This window comes from Priapulus caudatus, unplaced genomic scaffold (assembly GCF_000485595.1).
Source record: "Priapulus caudatus unplaced genomic scaffold, Priapulus_caudatus-5.0.1 Scaffold758, whole genome shotgun sequence".
Lineage (NCBI taxonomy): Eukaryota > Metazoa > Priapulida > Priapulimorpha > Priapulimorphida > Priapulidae > Priapulus > Priapulus caudatus.
Genome location: NW_014577819.1, coordinates 83,788 through 101,002, shown reverse-complemented (window position 1 = coordinate 101,002; position 17,215 = coordinate 83,788). Strand labels below are relative to the sequence as shown.

Below are 17,215 nucleotides of genomic sequence, written 5' to 3'. Positions count from 1 at the left end.
CGAATACGCCGCCCCCTTATTGTCCACTTAGACAGATAACTTAAACAGGGCTCTGAAAACGAACTCCGCGAAAACAGGGCGGAATCCAACCGACATTTCGCGATCGACGCCTGGAGTCCATCTCCAAACGGCCCCTAAACATTTTTGGGGTGGCGCGCCTCAAGGGTAAGACGTAGTGGCTCCTACAAGAAACCCCAAGAAACGCTGTCAATCAGCGACTATGCGCTCGCTCATTGGCCGCTACGCGATGACGTGGGCTACTGCCGAGTGTAGCGTCATGTCTATCACAGAGGTTTTAACGAAGACGCGTACGGCGCTCCACGTGGGCGTGGGCGGTCTAGATGCTATCTCCAAAACCGCCGCCGCCGCCGCGCCTGGTTGCGTACGTGGCAGGTTTTTACCAACTTGACCCCGCGCTGCCCGTGGCGACGGCACGTCGTGCGAGCACGTACTGGCGTGGCCGTGCCAGTTTTGACACGTAGCTAATCCTACGTACACGTACATACTGGCCCCTGCTGCAGCGCGCCCATGCAGCAGCAAGAAATACTGGCCCATGCAGCAGCAAAGCAGCAGCAGCAGCAAGCAATACTGGTCCCTGCTGCAGCGTGGACCTGGAGCAGCAAAGCAGCAGCAGCAGAAAATGCCCTCCCCAAGGCCGCCGTAGTCAAGCCGGTGTACGTCTGACGAAAACTGCGCGATGTTACGCTTCCCGCTATACGGATTCGCGCGCCCGCCCTCCTTCGGCGCGCGAATTCGTATATAGCGGGCAGCGCGAGATGCTACATACAACACCCCGCGGTCGCGTGCGCCCAGTCCCGCGGAAGTGCGCGGCTTAACCACTCTCGGCGGTCAAGGAACAACGCATCTTTTGCGCAACGCCATCTTGTACCCGGTCTCTCTGGCTGTCGCAGATATGTGCCAATGTGTAATCAACAGCGGGTGTTACAGATAGCCAGCGTGTGCCGCACTTGCCACTAGTGCGTACGATATACGTGCGTTATAGCCAACAGCGGTGTCGATTGATGTATGGACCGATTGTTTCATGTCTGCTATGTATCTGGTGCAAACTGACGTCATGTGTGGAGCATGTTTATGACTGCGTAGGGATGACGGGCGCCTGGGAGGGGAGCCCTAAATATAAGTCGACAAAATGACGACTTACGTGTATGTCGTCATTTTTGTAAGTCGGCACAAATATGCTGGTCCCAAGTGTCGACTTATGCAAGTTTTACTGTACTGTATCACGGACCGTGCTAACTGCTTGTACCAATGTACATAACATTGGTAAATTACCATTTTGCACCCTGTTCTGGCCGTTTTCCTCAGCCACCAAGCTTCAAGAACGTATATTGTCCATTAAAAGACCAAACAAGCCAAGTTTGAGATATTCGTTTTATGTATGAATAATACTTTCAACTACACGGAATTTATGTGGATCCTGACGCCCACAAACAGGTGCTGTAATGTGGCGTGTCCTCAACTCAATTTTCAAGCACAATCTTCCTAAGCATATAGCCTTACATCAAGATCTCTCATTTGGATTATTAGCTTTCTCTAAGAGTTCGACGAGTCGTTCCCGTCTGTCTGCCTCGAGCAGAGCCAAGACAAGGTCGTGGAACTTGCTACCACCTGACATGAACTCTGGGATATGAAACCGGTTCACACCGATCCTGTGGTCTGTGATGCGATCTTGCTGGTAATTGTACGTCCGCACCTTCTCCGATCGGCTTTTTGACCCAACCTGTAGGAGAAAGAGAACGCATAGTGCGTGCAACAGCTGAGCAAATTTATATAACTATTAATCCTGACAGTGCCAATCATAAAGCTTAAACTTGGCTTAGGGTTGCTCAGTAACTTGGTAATAAGGCAGGCGTGCTGAAGTGAGTAAATGCATAGAGCATACCTGAAGTTTTCTATGAGATCGCTCTTCTTCTTGCTGTTTTTCAACTTTAACATTGTACAGTCTTGTACGTAACACTTTCATGGCTCTCTCTCTATTCTGCATCTGAGAACGTTCGGTCTGACACTCTGATACAACTCCTTAAAATGTACAATGATAAGTATTGCCATATCAATTTAACTATTAGAATCAACATTTGAAGCACTTCAACTTATGCTGGAAGCATAACAGCAAAATACAACTAGGTGTAACTGAATTTTGAAAACGATGCCATAACACGTCAACAATCTCTTCAGCATTAGTAGTACCTACCTGTTGGTTTATGAACTATGCGTACACAGCTATCTGTAGTGTTGACACTCTGGCCACCCTTTCCACTAGACCGAGTACACTCGATCGTGATATCTTTTGGATGAATGACTATATCAATCTGCAACAGTCGACAGTTAATTTTCTTCACTGTATTATCTACATTATTGCAAAATCTGATATGAAACGATTTATATAAGTGGATCTTTCATCTGCAGCACTACATAAACAAACATTATAATTCAATTTAACGATTCCCCTATAGCTGCATACATCTGGTTGAAAGACTGACCTCTTTGGGTTGTGGCATGATGGCTACAGTCACTGTGCTGGTGTGTATCCTGCCAGCTTTCTCAGTTTTTGGCACTCTCTGAACCCTGTGCACACCACTCTCAAACTTTAGATGCTTGTAAGCACACTGCCCGCTTATACCAGCACTTGCTCGCCTGAGGCCACCTATAGGAGGAAGTTTGTGTTTATTACTATTTGCAAGACTATCATTTTGAATAATAGAAGATAAGTAAAAATAAGATTACAACAATTTAGAGATAAAAATCTGCAGTTTGTAACAAATAAATGTTGACAATAACATTGGTACCCTGAAAAAAATTGCTTATTGGAAATTGTTAACTTTATAATTATGTACCAATCTCGGTGTGTACATGTTCGTAGATGTCAAAGCTCCAGCCCATTTCTGCGGCATAGTTTTCATACAGTAGAAACATATCTTGGGCGAATAGCATGGCCTCTTGCCCTCCAATCCCAGCACTAACCTCCAATATAATGTCATTGTCGTCCAAGGTTTCGTTAGGTAATAAAAGCTCAATAACCTGCAATATCAATGTAAAAAGATTTATAACTAAAAGTAACTAGTATTGCATGTTACTAATACTGCACCATTACCCTGCATGAGTTTTTATTAAATCTGCCTTTTCATCTTTCAAGAATGCTACATGCAAACAGTCAACATGCAATTACTATTCTGAATAGCTAGCCATCTGTGGATTTTCATTAGTCCATGCATGCCACAGAGCTCTGATTGAGAAATTTAACTTTATCCCCTGACGTTTACTCCCCTGCACCCCCGTAACAAGGGGATCTGACTAAACTTAATGGTATATTAAAATAATTAATGTAAGTTGAATTATGACTATAGTAGCAAAATTTAATCAAACAAATCAAACCATAACAAAAGTTATCTGTAATTCATTAATCCAACTGCAATTCCAAATGCAAATCACGTAAAACACCATATATCAAAACCTGTTCGTCCAGCTTTCGAATTTCGGCTTCACATGAGTTTTTCTCCTCCAAGGCAGCACACATCATCTCACTATCTGTTGCACTATCTTCATAAACAGAATACAGAACGGTTGTGTCATGCTAAATATTTTAAAATTATTTTCACAGCAATTACTGATATTATACGAGTTGTAAGATTTAATCAACAATAAGCTAGCTCGTATATTATACAACACCAATTTCTCTATGTCTAATGTACTATACATTAAATTTACTAATCAATTATAAACGATTTTCTACAAACGAATAAATGTATACAGAACAGTATACTGGCACGACACCTGCTATTAGTGTATTTAAATCCAGTAGCTCTTTTCTCTTCTCTTGCATGTTCAATCCTACTTCAATCAATGGCTGTAAGCTGTTAAGTCTGGACATGATTTCCTTTTGTATTGCATCATCCTCTTCAGCTAAATCACCTATTGCAGTGGTAGTTAACATGTATTTTTTATAGCTTGAAATAATACAGTAAATGTTTTAATAAAATATATGGCAGTTCACAGGTGGATAAAACCTGATTTAGCTTACCTGATAAAACCTTTGCTTGGAGCTTGCTATATTCTTTCATAATTATGTCTATTCGCTTAGATACTGACGGATTGCTAAATGCGATATCTGGATCAGGAGACGTGCTAAGCAAACGATTGTACTGCTGAGTAAACTTATTACACCTACTTTCTTCACCATAACTTCTGGGAATTCTAAATTTCTGAGAGAAAATATTTCGATGTAGATTGTTCTCAATTCTCGATTTTGAAACAGTAGTTAGCGACCTTTTCTGTTTCAAACTATAATATTCTGTAGCATAATTTATAGGATGATCACATGGTTTGATAATTTTTCCACAGCATCGTACATGACTTGATAACAGCCGATTTATTATTACATTCATATTCACATTTACCATATAAATTGTTATGATACTTAGCATTCAGCAGAGTTAAAATTTGCTATGACGCAGTACTGTTGCTTTTAACCTGCACCTGAAAAAAGGTTAAAACAATGTCAATATTATACAACTAAAACAATTAAAAGATAACATTTACAAATACAAGCACTGGCACCAATCATGTAACCTCATAATGAGTAGTGTTTAAAGTCTAAGAAACTACATCGAAGACAGACAAAGTTGATCAAATAATAGACGGAGCAACACTGCGGATTGCAGCAGAAAACGCTTCATTATTCACGTTTCAAACTCACGTTGCAATTATTGCAACGTGCAACAAGGTAGAAGGAATAATATTAAGGAAACGTTGCAACAAAGTAGAAATAAAATGTAGGAACATTCCCAGGGCGATATAATACTGGTAGTCGTATAGTTGTAAAGCTAGTAGTTGTATAGCTAGTTCATACAGAATATAACTTAAGCATACGGATGAGTAACCCGACCAGGCTGTGTGACTAACGTCAATACACGTCAATACGTCAATGTCCAGGGCTCGAATTAACCGACGGCACCGACGGCAATTGCTGTCGGTGCCCCTATCAATCGCCGTACTGCCCCTGAAAATCCAACCCAACCGACGGCAGTCACCTGCCTTGCCCTGTTGTGTAATTGCCGTCGGTGCCCTTTAATCTACTGCCCTAGTTTCGTTTTTAGTCGAGTCAACATAACACGTGCGCGTGCGTGCTGTAGTTGCAATGATGAGCTTAAAACCGATAGTCGCAGGAGGGAATAATAACAGCATCGGATAATTATTCGCTCCTGATAGCGGGCATGTAAAATTTCTTGTTACTGTACTTCCATTAGCAGAGGGGGGTACAGGGGTCGGTGTTACGGTGTAAGCTTACATGGGGGCATATTGTTTTGTACATTAAAAGCAAGACGATGTTGATGTAATGATTTGTTGAGTTTTCCTTTATTTTACAAAAGTGCCTTTGTGCCCTTCTCAAATTTTGAGACTTGCCTTGGTGCCTTTTAAAATTGCCTCTGTGCCCTTCCATTTTAGAGAAAATTCAAGGCGATTTCTCACATGCCCTAAAAAAATTGCCTTGCCCTTCTCGTCGCTTAATTCGAGCCCTGTCAATGTCAATAACGTCAATACTAGGGTATCTAACCCTAGCAATACCGTTTCTTGGAGCTAACGGATGAGTATCAACCGGTATTGACGTTAGTCACACAGCCTGGTCGGGTTAACGGATGAGCAGAAAAATTGCATATTCACTCGGTGGTTCGCTGATGTGCTAGAGACTCAGACTGTATACCCAACAACCCAAGTTGAAGTTGAACTAGTAAACCATAGTCAATACCTTTTTTAGGGTGCTTGTGAAAAACAACAGTTTTAACAGGTTGTCCTATGACTTTCCGTCGTCACTTATCTAATAGTGACCAATCTGTGGCTATAATTTTATTTCTAATTCTGGACACTGCACACAATCTCGAAATTTGGCAAGTTCCTGAGGGCGCAGACATGTTGCTTGTCGTACTTTCTTGAATCTTTAGCGATATGTTTAGTCACTTTATATACCAAGCCATTCATAATTAAAAATCTCAATTATATAGTTATATGTGAAATTCTAACAAAGATATATATTTTTTACTTTATCAGTATTGAAAAATTGTCGATTTCTTTCCCAGTAAAAGTTGCATAATTTTTGCGTCAGATGGCGTCTAAACTGTTAGCGCCGCACATTTCGTCGAAATGTAAACATTTGAATAGTTCCAACCTGGCAACGTTATCGAATATATACATCAACGTGTATCTTGCAAGTCAATTATCTTTGTTGTAAGTTTAAACTTAGCATTTAAAGATAGTAGGCCCCTACATGTCGAAAGCAATGATTACACTCGGAGGATCGAGTGCTATGATTGAAACGAGGGAATGGCCACGGCGGGGGGCTAACGCTCCATCATTACATTAGCTGATTAGGAGTGTTTCCAACTTTGATATCATTAATGATTAATGATTGATAATCCTAACCCTAACCCTAACCCTAACCTAAATGACATTAAACCACAAATAAATATGACCAATGACCATTATATTATATATATATATATAATATTATATATATATAATATATATTATATATATTATATTAATATATATAATATATATATATATAATGTTATTTATGACGCTGGCATTATTGAATGACATTAATTTGGGAACACTCCTGATGAGTAATGGAGTATCACCCATGCCAATCTGAATAATTGTATGACCATGATACTGATAGTTCTAGTGTCACTACGTAGCAGCCCTCGTTGCGACAGGGGCGGCAACAAGTGCTATATTAGAGCTTATAGGGTTTGCATGAAGAAAATATGAAACAATAACAATATAAATAACGCAGTGGCTACGCGTCTGGACGTCGCGTAGGCCTCCAGGCTACGGCATCCGGATCATTCCACTCACACAGTGATCGGCGCGACTCGCGGTACACAGCATGAGTGCAATCGGACGCTCTGCTGATTGTTGAAGCAATATATACAATATATGCGCTGCTGCCATCTAATCCTTTCATCGTCCTCCGTCGCTCTCTCTCTCTCTTTCACAACACACACAACACACAGCACAGCTGCTCGTCTCTATCATTCTCTCTCTCTCTCTCTCTCTCATGCGATCTCTCTCATTACTCTCGTCTCTCTCTTCCTCTCTCTCTGCTCACGCAATAACCATTACACACACGACATATACATTCCCACGCTCTTCTCTCTCTCTCTTCTCACTCACAGCAACACACGGGCGCACAAGCACACAGTGACACACCACAGAACCCACACACACACACACACACATCACACCCACACATCACACACAAGCACACACTCGCCATCAGCAGAGGGCCGTCCCGTTGCGCAATCACGCGTGTAGGTGTCGCAAGATGTGTGTGAAATGTCACTGTGTGAGATGGATGTCCAGATGCTTAGCCTAGCGGCTCCTCGTCCGGAAACGGTCGCGTAGCCACGGCCTATAAATAAACGGTCTGAGAAAAAAATACAATTACAATAAGTTGAGGAAAGTTCACTGTTCATGAAAATTATTCGTAAAAGTTTGCAATAAAGGTTTATCATATAAATTACCATGCATGGTGTGGCATCAGGACTGAAGTGGGCAGGAGTGAGTCAAAACACAGATTTTTATAAGAATGAATTGTTGTTCTTCACTCCAAATGCAATAGGCAAGAACGTCCATGTCATGTTCCATATTTCTGTAGCTCTAGATCTATATAGCCCTTGTTCGCCACAGGCACAGGGGGTACGTGCCACAGCCATATGGGCCTGTGGCGAACAAGGGCTATAGTTCTAGAGCTACTATTTCTGTTGCTACCACCACAATCTGCATCAGTTACCTCCACCCCTTCCTTCTTTATATGGCGATCATTATCTATTTGGCTAACGCTCCATTAGGAGTGTTCCCAACTTTGATATCATTAATGATTAATGATTGATAATCCTAACCCTAACCCTAACCTAAATGACAATAAACCACAACACTAATATATGACCATGACCATATATATATATATATATATATATATATATATATATATGTTATTATGACCATTAATGACATTAAAGTTGGGAACACTCCTAATGGAGTATCACCCATCTATTTGCTCTTCTCCATCTTCTCCATCCCTGCCCCTTCTCCACCTGCCACCAGTTTAATACTTGTAGTGCTACTTGTTCTCTCCAATCTCCAGCCGTTCACTTTCTCTAATTAATAATTAGAACAATAAATATTATTGTTCCCTAGAATCCTAGATTCTCAAAGTTTCTCTGGCACACTTTTATTTATTGGTGATACACATTATACCAATATGTAACCTATCAGTGTAGTTTACTGCCTGTTGGATTACGTGTTTGTATCTGTTGAAGCCTCCATCACTCCGCATTATGCAGGGATTATTATGAACATAATGCACAAGGTTGTGCTACGAGCAGATAATCATTTTTCTTATGTGTTCCTGATTATGTCATAATCACAGATATTAATTAACACAATTTAATATTACTGGTGTTCCATAAATGCAGTGGTGGAGAATGTTACAAAGTTCACATGGAGGTTCTGTACATGGTGATCAGGCACTTCTCACAAGAATTGATGATCAATCACAATTAATCACGATTTTGAAGAAGGTATGAAGATCGAGCCAATCAATATATAACGTTTCAATCAAACAATTTTATTAATGTATGTTCCAATAGTAAAGCAGGTTGTAAACTAATAACGTTTTATGCTGTAGTTTTGCCACTCTGCCAATCCCAATTTTGACTAATAATGCAAAGTGGTGTGTTTTATTACATTTTACTTGTGTAACTAACTCTCAATCTGATCTCTTGACACGGATTAACAATTGGCAGAGAGCAGACGAAGCATGCCAGAGAGTCCAGTGTTTAGAGTCACTGGTGAAGGAGCTGCGGATAGAGAAGCAGCAGCTGGAGACTCGGATGCGGGACGAGGTTGCCAAAGTGGGCATGCTGGAGAAACGCTTCCATCAGCTGGCGAGCAACCATGAGGAGTTGATCACCATCAAGGATGAGTACAAAGCCAGTAGGAACAGCATTTGCAATGTCGTTCATGATTGCTGCAAGAGTGTTTCATGATTATAATAAACAAATCTTTTATTTGAATGCACCTGATTGTGGTCCAGCTTTAATTGTTGTGCTTGCATTGATAATATTATTTATATATTAATTTATTTGTTTAGGCAATGAGGAAATTAGAAAGGAGAATGTGCAGCTGTTGGAAGAAAACACCAAGCTGTTCTCTACAGCAGTCATGGAGAGAGATGGACAACTCCTTGCATTACGTGGAGAATTCCAGTCACTCGAGACCAAATATAATGAGATTTGTAAAAGCAATAGGTACTGAATATAAGATAGTAGAGATGGTTTATTCCTTGTCAAGCATAGTGGCTCTTGATTCTTCACTATCTAAAGTCAAACCACATCCTTCTTTACTAATCATGCGAGCCACTAGTTAATGTGTTGTATATACTCACAAGAACGTTCATCTCTCGATTTATCAAAGTATCTGTGGTACTTCACATGCATCATATGGTATTATCAAAAATAAGACAAGGATGACAATACAAAAGTATAATCGAGTGTGCATTTTTTCAGTGAGCTGCATAGTCAACTAACAGCAACAGATTGCAACAGTCAACATCAGATTGGTGATCTGAGCAGCAAGCTGAAAAAAGCTCAAGAGGATATCGAAAGTATGTGTGGTAAAATTTTACACGTGCTGTTTACAAAACATTAATGTATTGACACACACACACACACAAATGTATATATATATATATATATATATATATATATATATATATATATATATATATGCAGGCCCGTAGCCAGCTTTGTACTTGGGGGGGTGGTCGCCTATTTCACTGGTCCACCACTTGAGGGAGCGAAGCGCCCGAGCGGAGGAAAGAACCACACCAGGGAGCTTTTGTAATTTTTACACTAAAATGGAGTGATCTGGTGCATACCTGAGGTGAAATTCTTGCAAATTTTCAAATGGAAAAAAAGCGAGTATTTTCAAATGAGAAACTCTCGGGGGGGGGGCACCTCCCCCCAGCCTCGTACGCTTATGCCAGGAATCGAACTGTGGGCCTGTAGCATGCTACGCAGCCTCGCACGAGCCTTACCAGTTCGTCATGCAGCACTGCTCGCCAAAATTTGGAAACTATGAACACAATCACAACAATTAGGTGAGCTGTCGCTTAGGAAATGCTGGTGGCGTTAACGCGTTATCATGAAAACGATCGGAAAAGAAAATGATTTTGCAGACTGGAGGCCAGAGGGTATTTTCGGAGGTCTTCCCCCTTTGCTCATTCCTGCACACCTAAAAACATTGAGTGATAGTTTAGCTTATCACTCATCACTTGCTCGTGGTCGTGCTCCTTAGGTGTTACAAATAATAAATATATTATGCATCATCATGCGTCTCCGAAATCGGTGATTGCCGTAACTTATGTTTCCGAATTCGGACACAGCACCTGAGCACGGCGGAACAAAACATTGTCGTCGAATAATTGACATTGTTTTCCCGCAGTTTATTAAAGGAATTGAAGATAAGATACAGAATATCAAACATATCAATCAATTTTCACAGACTTGCCACTGCTTGCTTCCATGAAGGCGGAAAAAGACGAATTAAAATTGAAGAATTGTCACACTCACGGTCACCCACTTCTCTCCTTCACCGGATAGATCTATATTGTGTGGTTGCAGCAGCACATGGTTGATGGCCGGCGCGAGCGCGTTGCATGCATCATATCAAGAGCGTATAAAGAAGAAGAGCGTACAACGGTGAAATGCTGAAACCATGTTGCAGTATTAGTCGAATTAATGAACTTTACCCGTTTTATTTTGACGATTCTTTGTAGTATTATTGATCAGCTGTCCTACCTTGTTAATGTAAAACAAACCGCATGTCCCTACGATGCCCCTACGCTGAGATAATGAGCGGTGAAAATCTGGTATTTTCGCCGAAAACCGACTCAAGATCAGTGTTAACACCTTGATACGCTCTTGATCATATCCAGAGCCGTGCCGTAATTTTCCTTTTCAGTCAAATTTTTCCCTGAAAAATTGTTGGTTATTTATCACACACACGGCACATCGCGGACCTCTTTTTTGTTCTTCCTTGGGGGGGGGGGACGTGCGAACCCCCGAACCCCCCCTGGCTACGGGCCTGTATATGTACATTTGCTGTTTGTTTAGATGCTGTATCTCAGCTTGACCTCAGATCAGAGAGCCACCGGGAGTGCCAAGATTCCCTTAAAAAGAATATTGCTGACCTCACACACGAGAAAGAAGAGCTCTTGGATCTTGCTGTCCACAGAGGAAAACTACTGCAGGTGATGCTCACATGTAGTACACACAACATTGTTGCTCTATGTTGATTGACAGCGGAGAGACTCTTAACTGTTTGATACAAAATATCGTAACTTGGAGCACACCCAAATTAAATTACTAATATATGTCAAACATGGTCAAACACGCACACTAAAATTTATCATTCCTTATATTATTATTATTATCGGTTTTCAGGAGAAGCAAGATGATATCAAAGAACTGAAAACCAAGTTTGCTACATCAGAGAAAAAAACAGAGGCTTTAGCCCTAAAATTTGAGTGAGTACACCTTGCTTTTTGTGCTTTTTACTCTAGATCAGTTTTGCCAGTCGTCAGCAATGTTAATTTGCACATTAATTAATTCAATTATCACACAAAAATTCAGAATTTTAAGCAATTTTATGCAATTAAAAATATTTTCTCCTCTTAGGAGAGAAGCAGAGGCAGTTTTAAAGGATATCCAGGTACAGAAATTGAAGCAAGGCTTGGAACAAACACAGAAGGTAATATTTTAGAACAATAAACCGACTAGGGCTTTGAAATGATTCCACATTCAATACAAGAAATCTCCCTTCCTAGTTAGGCACCAAGATCCAGGGCAAAGTTTTTTTCTAGGAAATTTCACTGCAATCTTTAATTACCTCATATAGCTATCTCGTACTTTGTAAAGCGCCATTTTTTGCTAATATTATTTATCTGTTTGTTACCATAATCTACAATTGCTAGTTAAACGTGTTGGGCTTATTACAATGCTGATAGAAAATATTTTTCCTGTGCAGGATTTTGAGGCTTACAAGGTGCATGCGAGCCATTTGCTAGCTAAGCAACAAGAGTTGAATGGCAAGCTGCGGCACATGATTGGGTAAAAGGAATGAATTGCCTCCCGTGTCCTCAGGAATGACGTCTTTCCAGTGTCCATGATAAGTGTGCTAGTCTTTTATAGCCTCGTCTACACGACGAACCTTAACTCGAGTTAAGCGTCTACACGGGGCCTTAACTCGAGTTAGCTTAACCTCGCCAGTCAATCAAGGTTAAGCTAACTCGAGTTAAGGCACCGTGTAGATGCTTAACTCGAGTTAGCAAATAGTACATAACTCCACGATAGGCGGCAACACTAGTATGATGTACGTACACACGCACGCACGCACACACACACTCATGCACGCACGTGTACGTGCACACGCACGCACGCACGTGTACGTGCACACGCACGCACGCACGGATGTCTACGTGCACATGCATGCACGCACGTACGCACGCACACATGCACATACGTGTACCTGCACAAGCACGCATGCACGCACGAACGTGTACCTGCACATGCGCGCACACACGCACGCACAGACACGGACGCACGCACGCACGCACGGACATGTACGTGCACACGCATGCACGCACGTGTACGCACACACGCACGCACGCATGCATAATAAATCGGTAATAATCGCTATCGGGTGTTGTTGTGTAGACGCTACATAATCGCTAACTCGAGTTAAGGTTTGTCGTGTAGACGAGGCTTATGCGTCGTATAGTATACTGATGTATTATATGTGTCAATGCTGTAGCTATTACGTGTTGTTGTGAAAGGAACTTGAGCTCCTCAGTGTTATACTCAGTGTACTATTCCCTGGGATGAGTTAGTGATAAGTGTACAATTCAAACAAAAGCTGAACTACTACCCCTTGTTAGAACCACCACGTGGGGGTCATTGTAACTGTAGCAAGCTGTCAACATTGAAGATCGTACACACATTCTACCAATGCCTCCCCTGTGTTACTATTTTCCCTATTTAACCTCTCAATATCTCTGTTAAAGCCAAAATGCAATATATTTTTACCGATTATGTAAATGATCTTTTTTACATTTACTCTGTAAAAATGGGTATATAAATTGTGTATATGTACCTGTTTACTTATCAGTGTTAATAGTACCGTAGTAGTTATTATAATGCACCAAATGGCCAAAACCAGCAAATGTACAATTCTCTAATATATATAAAATTATCGCAATATTTTCCCAATACTTGTTGTTATGTAGTCATGAATATGTTTATTTTTAAATATACAAGAAGTTAGTTTTAGCCACAGCCTATTAATGTCAGAGCATGTCTCTTATGTGCAATCTTGCGATGCTGTGCATTTTACTAATCGGTGGTTGCTTTGGCAATTACGATTGCACATGCGGCATCTGAAGACCGAGTGTGGCAATCGATTAAAGATTAAACAACTTGCTTATATGAAAAGAAAATAATGGGTGTGAATATTTTCGTTTCTTTTATGTTTAACTATTAATGTTTTTTAGTTTACACACGTAGGCAACAAATGAAACAAAACACACCACTTTAGTGGAAATTTAACTGTATCCTCTTTCCTCTATTATAACATTAAACAAAATCTTGTAACATGCTAGTCCCCACACTGAAGAACAGTCTGACAGTTGGTATCATGGACTCAAAAAATTACACTACATCCAACCGGGAACGTGACGTTATGACTTAGCATATGGCTGCATGTAAATTTTGTTCACTAAATTTTCTGCGCACCATGCAAAGGAATAACTTTAATAACTTGCTAATTAACATCTATGCCAGCTCCTCTGCCAGTCGCTCAGCTTTCGCGACTACTTCCTCAATGGGACCCACCATGAAGAAAGCCACCTCAGGAAGATGGTCCAACTTACCTGGAGAGACAGCAAGGGAAATGTTAGAGCCAATATTAATTTATAGTTGAATTTGTTGAGTTTTCAATGGTACTCAAAAGTCAATAAATAAAGTTACAACATTACTTATATGCGTCATCACTAAGGTGAGGCAAAATAGCACGTGGATAAAATGACACCAGAAGTAACAGGGTGCGAAATTAACGGGAGTCCGGAGTAAAATACTCCCTGATTTACCCGCGAAAAGGTGAAATTATATTTTCGGGGTGGCTCAAATGCAGACATTAAAATCTTTAAAATTTTGCTGGGGGAGACCACCAGAACCTCCCTCTAACACCCCCCCCCCCGCGTCTGCATGCAGAATCCACACTCGTGCCTACTGCACACCTTTGAATCCATCACGCACCTTTTTTCCCCAAACTGGCCATTACCGCCGTTGTCTAATTTCCCCTCAGAAGAAACCCTGAGTTGCTAATATCATGAAAACGAAGCTACCATTGTGATCACCGTGACAACAAAAAACGTGCGCATAGCAATGCACATTCCTAAGCTGGTGGTGTTCAGTGCATGTTGGGATGAGTGTCTTCAATCTTATTCAGACCCGAAAGTGCATCATCATTACACCATTGACTCAACCATTGATTGACATTGGCGAGAAACACTAAGCAAATAACAGCTAGTAGAACTGTTTGTGCTTTACAATGGAGACACTTTCTGTATATAAAAGCGCATGTTGCATACATGTACACCTTATCAATGTTACAAGAACACACATCAGTTCCCCTGAACCAGTCCAGAAATAGAAATTATTTTTGTAATGAATGAACAAGAATGCAGTATTAAAGTGATTACGTCACCGTAAATAGTAAAAAGAAATAAAAAAAATATTTCCACTTTTTCACAAAATATAAGTAACTCTGTTCAACATTTATGGTTTAAATTGCTCATTATATTATTTACTATATTGTTCGATGTAACATACACTCGTGACCCATACATTAGCCATAGCAAGCAATTAATGTGAGAACATAATTCAAATCGTTCACTTTTTTGATTTTGAACTAGTTGAGAAACAATCTTATCAGTAAGAATTTGAAGATTTGTTTAGTCCCGTTAGTTCTTACTTTTAATGTTAAAAAAATCGAAATTTTTTTACAAATTTTACTCATAGAAAGAATTCGTGACGTTAGTCCCTTTAAGTATTTTACTCAGCAGGCGATATCTACTAATACTTATTAAATTTCCATCACAGCCCACCACATGCGACTAAAGACTGATCAAATGTGCAAGTTACCTGTAAGGATCATTTTGAAACCGTTGATCGGTATCGGCAAGTGGTACGAGTTTGCCAGCTGATCCGGTAAACACCTCGGCCACTGGAATGGCTGAGACAGGAACTTCTCGATTTTACGGGCTCGCGACACGACCTGCTTGTCGTCTCCGACAACTCGTCCATTCCCAGATGGCAATGATTCTGCAGGACTTGTAGATCCTGTAAAGCCACATGTACACGTGTCAACAATACATTTTTTTAAAGCAAATTATGATCAGTGATGTACTAACTCATACATTGTTTGCCTGTGTGCATTGTCAAAAACACCAATAAACAGTTATGAAAGTCTAAAGGTAAACATGTTTTCATATCATACTATAAGTTAAAAATTATGGTTTTAAATCATGATATTAAAAACTATTCTTACGTTTCTAACATACCTTCAGTTTCTAACGTCATGAAAAACCTATACACAGAAGGTCGAAAGACTCTACTGCAAGATTCTTCTTACTCACGTGCGGTTATCAATAATGTCACGTCCCACAATTTAGGTCCATGATACGCGAGAGATGAAACTCCAGAGGGTCGACAGCTGGTAGATACCCAACTCGGCAATATACCTACCAATAGCAGCTAATTACATTATTTCCTCATAACATCATTTTACATATATAATGTGTACGATTAAGCGTGTTTAATTTGCCACCCAACACCACTACAGACAAAGTTCACCGGAAAAAATATCAAAGCTCAAAACACACTACAGCTTTCATTCTTTGATCAAAAGTTTGCAATGACACTTGGAACTCCAACGAATGGAAAATTCCTTACCACGAGACAACACATAGTGGCGGCCATATGCGACACTGTCGTCTGCTGGAGCTGGATGGTCATAATCGTCAGCTTACATAAATAGCCTGCCAGACAAGCACATCTTATATACAAATGCGACACAGTCTCCACATCAACCTGCATTGTGCACACGAACATCTGAAATCTGCAGCCTGAATACCGGTACTTGCTTCATATAAAAAAGGCATATACAAATATGTCATTTATGGATGGAAGCCAGATGCGGTTTACAAAACTACCAGTGCCGAAATTAGCTCTATTTTTTGGGGGCTTGCGCCGCCGCTCAACCCCCCCCCCCCTTATAATAAGTCACTTGGCCTATCAAAATTTTGCCTTCTCTTTCTTTATATCAACAAATATATTACAAATTCCTGACTAGTTTTACTGCACAACGACCTATTGCCACTGGAGCGCGCATTGCTGTATCTTAATACAAACGTGCAAATAAAATATTATGAGTATCCTATAACAACAAAGCTAAACTTTATTATAATGGAATGAACTGTAAACAAAAATAAGGCCTGTGCATTGGTCTAAGGACCTGTCGTAAAATTTTCGTGCTGTCACATTTGGCCTAATTTCATGCCCTGAATTACGTAAATTCTTAGTTGCATTAGCTGGATTCGATTAAAACACTCGTAATCGCCTCCAATACACAGGAACTCTATGTAAATTTGAGAATCGACATCAAGCTGCCGAATTTATGATGTCCAAATGAGCTAAACTTTGAATGCATGGGGAAACACTGTTCAGGTGTGGTACACAACTTAACCTGCACTTAGTTGATGATCCCTTTGTGGTAGTTGTGATTCTCTCCTGCCCATAGTTACCCATGTCAGTGGCCAAACGTTGCTGGTATCCTACAGCAGATGGAATACGGCCAACAAGGACCAGACACCTGCAAAAAACAATTATGAAAATCTACAACCGCTGCATACCAACGAACAAGTGCCAGAGCGACAGCCGTCACCGACGCCATGTGTTCTGCTATGCTAAACTCACTGCAAACGAATAGAAGAGCTACCCTCCCATCACCACCCCCTCCCCCGTTCGCGCTCAGAGCAATATATATAGGAATACTTACTAATACAGCCATCTACAAA

General features: G+C 40.6%; 2 protein-coding genes across 5 annotated transcripts; one reads left to right on the top strand and one right to left on the bottom strand.

Moving 5' to 3' along the window:
- Positions 1 to 1,378: 1,378 nt before the first annotated feature.
- On the bottom strand, positions 1,379 to 5,942 carry LOC106813349 (peptide chain release factor 1-like, mitochondrial). Of its 3 annotated transcripts, none has more exons than XM_014817478.1 (9): positions 5,765 to 5,942; positions 4,040 to 4,494; positions 3,793 to 3,930; positions 3,473 to 3,558; positions 2,856 to 3,039; positions 2,502 to 2,665; positions 2,213 to 2,330; positions 1,904 to 2,040; positions 1,379 to 1,741 (listed from the first exon to the last, which is right to left on the bottom strand). In XM_014817478.1, the coding sequence occupies exons 2-9, from the start codon at positions 4,440 to 4,442 to the stop codon at positions 1,523 to 1,525; spliced, it is 1,449 nt and encodes a 482-aa protein (XP_014672964.1). In that variant the 5' UTR covers positions 4,443 to 4,494; positions 5,765 to 5,942; the 3' UTR covers positions 1,379 to 1,522. The 3 variants fall into 3 exon arrangements, with proteins under 3 accessions (XP_014672964.1, XP_014672965.1, XP_014672966.1); XM_014817479.1 differs by having other exon boundaries at positions 4,416 to 4,494; XM_014817480.1 differs by lacking the exon at positions 4,040 to 4,494.
- A 209-nt stretch (positions 5,943 to 6,151) lies between these two features.
- Positions 6,152 to 12,342, top strand: LOC106813351 (coiled-coil domain-containing protein 89-like). 2 transcript variants are annotated; one of them, XM_014817483.1, is made up of 9 exons: positions 6,152 to 6,240; positions 8,496 to 8,600; positions 8,826 to 9,015; positions 9,173 to 9,329; positions 9,588 to 9,685; positions 11,196 to 11,332; positions 11,526 to 11,608; positions 11,760 to 11,832; positions 12,109 to 12,342. In XM_014817483.1, exons 2-9 carry the CDS (start codon positions 8,505 to 8,507, stop codon positions 12,193 to 12,195), a joined length of 921 nt encoding a protein of 306 aa, XP_014672969.1. In that variant the 5' UTR covers positions 6,152 to 6,240; positions 8,496 to 8,504; the 3' UTR covers positions 12,196 to 12,342. The 2 variants fall into 2 exon arrangements, with proteins under 2 accessions (XP_014672969.1, XP_014672970.1); XM_014817484.1 differs by having other exon boundaries at positions 11,771 to 11,832; positions 12,109 to 12,198.
- The last annotated feature ends 4,873 nt before the right edge of the window (positions 12,343 to 17,215 follow it).